The following is a 4566-nucleotide window of genomic DNA, read 5'->3' as shown; positions in this document are numbered from 1 at the left end:
AGTTAATCAAGTCACTCGTTCGTTAAACAGGTTTCACATTTAATGCAGGACAGTGGGCGTGACTTTGAACATTTGTTGGACCAATTTTCTGGTGAAGTTTCAGATTTTGAGGCCTCTGTGGTGAAAATTGTTCAGGATATGAATACAATTACCATTCAAAGTCACACCAAAACTGTTTCACTTATGTATATGTAATTTGAAGAAAAAATAAATCACGGAATATGATTGTGACTTTGGGGGAAACCGGTCGAACCTGGCAACCCGCCGCCTCCTCGTCCTCCGCCCACAACAACAACAGCAGCAGCGATCCAAGATGGCCGCCGCGACCATGGCGGGGCTCGAAGCCCACCGGATGGAGGAGAAGAAGCTGGAGTACTTCTCCTCCATCAACTCCATGGCCAGGAAGATCATGCAGGAGAGGGAGAAAATCAAGGCCAAGCACGGCTCCAGCTGGGAGAAGATGACTCCCCAGGAGCAAGACACCGCCATCGACAACTGGATGATGGACCCGCACATCCGAGCCCGGTACGCGATGCACCGAGTGGACCGGGAGGAGGTGGTCTGCTACCCCAAACTGCTGCTCCAGACCGGACAGAAGATCGTACACTTCGGGGAGGAGGTGCTTTACCCGCCTGTCACTTATTTCAGCCGCGCGTTTTAACGATCTGGGCGAGTTTTGAGGTAAAAGGAGGGGGCGTAAATGCTAACAATAGCCACGTAGCCGACGTGACTACGTCATCAGACGTCACTCTGACTAAACAGGAAGTAAATTAGCAATTTTATGCTTTATTCCAAAACAAATATTAAAGAAAAAAAAATACTGGTTAGTCTTTACCTGTAATAATATTGTTACATTACCTAAATCTTTCTAAATGATGCATTAATGATAAAATTGAACATCTATATATAGATGGAACACATTTGTACCTGTCCAAATTTTTAGGAAATGAAAAAATGCATCTTCTGTAATAGTGACAACAAATCCTTAAGCTGAGTGCTTTTCCATTCCTTATGTTTATCGACCTTATGAGTTAAAATTGAGAAGTATATCGTGTGTAAAAAGCTAAAAATAATGTCAAATTTGATTGTGAAATTGTATTCAGATTAAAACATTAAGTATTCATGAACACAAAAAATATCAAAACTGTCAAAGTGGTTAAAGAACTTCTCGTCTGTTGAAAATCGATTGATTGCGTTACCTTTGGTTGAAATGTTAGTTTCTTCTTTGTTCAATAAAGTTTAATTAAAAAAAGAGAAATTACCATTGAGTGTTTTTATGACAACAGTAACCACAGATATTAGCAACATATTTTATGTCCTAATTAATTTATATATTTAAAAATGATTATTACATTTTTTTTTAATGATCACATTTAGTTAATTACAAATACTAAAATTGTTTGAATTACCAGTTGTTGTAATCAGATGATTATCGGATGTAAAATTTCAATAATTTTGTTTTTATAGATAGATATGTACACATCTGCACACACACCACGGACACTCCCTGGACCAGCTCACGCCTGGAGGATTAATAATCTGATAGAAATAATGTTCTAATGTAACATTTGTGTATGTGTGTGTGTGTGTGTGTGTGTGTGTGTGTGTGTGTGTGTGTGTGTGTGTGTTCAGGACATCACCTGGCAGGATGAGCACTCTGCCCCGTTCTCCTGGGAGACCAAGGTGCAGTCCCGTCGTCCTGCAGCTCCCGTCTCCGTCTCCGTCTGCGTCTCCTGACTGTCCCTCTGTCCGTCTCTCCTCCTCAGAGTCAGCTGGAGTTCAGTCTGACTCCCGGCTCCGCGGATCAGCTCCTTCCCACGTCTCAGTTCGAATCCAAAGCTGCCAAAGCTCCTCACGGCGGCCAGCTGGGGAAGAGCAGCGCAGGAACCAAGGTACGACCGGAGCTCCGGGAAACACACACACACCCAGCAGGTTCAGGAGTTACAGCTCCTGATCCAGAATGAGGGTAAACCCCCTCAGTGTGAAGGAAGGCTCTGCAGGATCAGTGTGATCAAGTGTCGGTCCGTGGTGTCTGAAGGTGTCGGTGAGCGAGGGCCGCAGGCCGGACGAGGAGTCGTCCTTCTGGAAGATCAGCGCCGAGCGGTCCCGCCTGGAGGGCGAGCAGGCCGACTTCCAGTCCCTGACGCCCAGCCAGATCAAGTCCCTGGAGAAAGGAGAGAAGCCGCTGCCCTCCTACCTGAGACAGGTGAGGCCGGACCGGAGCACAGCGTTCAGTCAGTGTGAGGGTGAATGATGACAGGGTTACAGGTCGATTCTGAGTTTGAAGTCATGATTTAATCCTTCGCCACAGGAGAGCTCCAAGGAGCCCGAGACGCCCGAGTCCCACCCCCCACCGGCTGCCAGGTCCACCAAGCAGAGAGCCCCCAAGCCCCCGGCGCCCCCGCCCCCCGTCCCGGTAGCCGTCAGCGCCATCCCGGCGTCCATCTCCATCTCCCCGAGCCCTGCGCCGCCCGTCGGGCCCTCGGCGGCGGCGGGCTGGGAGCGGTCGCAGAGCACCCTGCCGTCCGTCAGCAACGCCGCGGACGACGTCTTCCCGTCCGCCGGCCTGATGTCCAAACCGTCCGCCGGCTCCGACAAGAAGGAGGACGAGGCGTCGCCCGGCTTCGACGCCGGGAACGCCTTCTCTCAGGTGAGCCTGGCTCCGCCTCCAACCGAGACTCAAACAGTTCACACGCTGGTTTCCACCGTATGCAGACGACGGTGTAGAAAATGTGACTAAATCTACTCTCACAAGAAGCCGTGTTTTCAGACACTCTGAGAAGCGTCATCGTCTAAACGAGCAACCAGAACCTGACCAAAGTTATTCGTTTTAATTTGAAAAAACAATGATTTGTTGGTTCGACCAGCAGATGATTGGATCGATCACGTTTTCTAATCGCCAAGCAGAAAAAGAGTCGTTCAAACCTTCGATTGCTGGAAAACAGCCTGCTCTCCGACACTTGATTCAGTCGTGATGGTCAGGACGTCCTAACCCCGCCTCCATCTGTCTTCCCCCAGTTCAACACCAGCAACAACATCCTGAAGACCGGGTTCGACTTCCTGGACAACTGGTAATGGTCTCCGTGGTAACGGTCCCCCCTTTCCGACCCCTCCCATCACCACTTTAAAGGACCACTCTGCCATGGCTCCAGTCTTCAAACACTACGTTCTCCTCGCCATCAGGACCTCGCCTCGCCGCCTGTTTGCTGCTGGGTTCATTTTTACACCCCAGAAGAATCTTTTCATCTCGCCGCCAAACAAACCTTTTGACTTTCATTGTTTTTTTTGCTTTAAAGAACTAAAAAAAAAAAAAATGAATAATTTAAAAGTGGATCAGAGGTTTTCAAAGTGTGGACGTCTGAGCTGGAACCAGATCTCATCTCCGACCATTTGGCTCCATCATCCGTAAAACAACAAAACTTTTCCTGGTTAGCGAAGCGCTGCTTTTGTCAAATATCCTGTTACACTTATTGTTTTTGCAACAGATTGTACTATTTCAGCAGTTTGTACTGTACTGATAATACATTCAGATCCAAAAAGCTTCTTCATTATTCTTTTTCTTGAGAGAAAAAAAGCGTCCCACTGAAATCTTTCCAGCGGCCTTTGGAGTGGCCCCGCCCCACACTTTGAGAACCTCCATTAGTTTCTGTTGTCGTCCATGCTACCTCCGGTAGCCTCTGTGATTCTGTTGCTTGCAGTGTGAAGTTGCGCTCACACGTAGCCGTTAGCCGCTAAGCTAGCGATGAGCAGAGAAGCGTTTAGCGGCTAAACGCATGTAGCGATTAGCGCTCCGCCCTCCTCCACACCTTCCAGGTGATTCGCCGTGCTTTATTTATGCTTTACAGTCAGTTTGAAGAGTAGGAAGTGCTGCAGTCTCGACACACACAGTGCAATTTACAACACGGCGTCTGTCCAGGGGATGTTTTCAAGCAAGAAGAAAGGGATTTTCAAAATCATATCACAAGTGTTTCTAGAGCGTATTTCCAGTTTTTATAGAATTAAAACAGTTTTTTGGGAGAAAAAGAAAAAAAAAAAAGAAGTGGGAGTGAATAAGAACCCTGAGGTACTCCGAGTCAGCCAGGGAAAACAGGACCTGTTCCAGACGCTCTCTGCTCCTCCAGACCTTTGACCCCTCACCCCCCACCGTGTCCTCACTCGTGCATCCTCACGTGAACATCGTGCCGTAGGTGAATGACTTGGCGTGTTTTAGAGGCGTGTCACATCCCACCTCCATGACTAGAGTACTATTTTCCTGAATTTTATATTTATCTGCTGATTGTATCTTCTGCTATACATGTATATTGCACTCAGATCAGGAGGAAGAAAATAAAGTCCAGATCGATCTGTCTCTGCTGCTCGCCTCGTTCTTGAAGGTTCTTTTGGAGAGGGGCGTCACGACGAGCGGAACAAAATCAGCTGACCCCGCCTCCCAATCGTCTCTGGCCAATCAGGTCAGAGGACAGGCGAGTATCTGCGTAAGGTGTCAATATAAAATCTTTAAGAAACGAATTACCTAAACAAATCAATTCTGACCATTCTGGCTCGCGAGGCGCGGACACTTTGGTC

General features: G+C 47.8%; 1 protein-coding gene across 1 annotated transcript; it reads left to right on the top strand.

Annotated features, from left to right (window-relative positions):
• Positions 1 to 295: 295 nt before the first annotated feature.
• On the top strand, positions 296 to 4348 carry c15h1orf198 (chromosome 15 C1orf198 homolog). The gene is made up of 6 exons (XM_030110064.1): positions 296 to 619; positions 1633 to 1683; positions 1767 to 1892; positions 2039 to 2206; positions 2312 to 2650; positions 3019 to 4348. The coding sequence occupies exons 1-6, from the start codon at positions 314 to 316 to the stop codon at positions 3073 to 3075; spliced, it is 1047 nt and encodes a 348-aa protein (XP_029965924.1). The 5' UTR covers positions 296 to 313; the 3' UTR covers positions 3076 to 4348.
• The last annotated feature ends 218 nt before the right edge of the window (positions 4349 to 4566 follow it).

Source organism: Salarias fasciatus, chromosome 15 (assembly GCF_902148845.1).
Source record: "Salarias fasciatus chromosome 15, fSalaFa1.1, whole genome shotgun sequence".
In the NCBI taxonomy this organism is placed as follows: domain Eukaryota; kingdom Metazoa; phylum Chordata; class Actinopteri; order Blenniiformes; family Blenniidae; genus Salarias; species Salarias fasciatus.
This window is presented reverse-complemented; position numbering and strand designations above follow the sequence as displayed.

What these genes read in the sequence shown, in the direction of transcription:
- c15h1orf198 (XM_030110064.1), top strand. Translation starts at nt 314, where the DNA reads ATGGCCGCCGCGACCATGGCGGGGCTCGAAGCCCACCGGATGGAGGAG. An exon ending in AGAGCAGCGCAGGAACCAAG is followed by an intron (nt 1,893 to 2,038) that starts GTACGACCGGAG and finishes TGGTGTCTGAAG; the next exon opens with GTGTCGGTGAGCGAGGGCCG. An exon ending in TGCCCTCCTACCTGAGACAG is followed by an intron (nt 2,207 to 2,311) that starts GTGAGGCCGGAC and finishes CCTTCGCCACAG; the next exon opens with GAGAGCTCCAAGGAGCCCGA.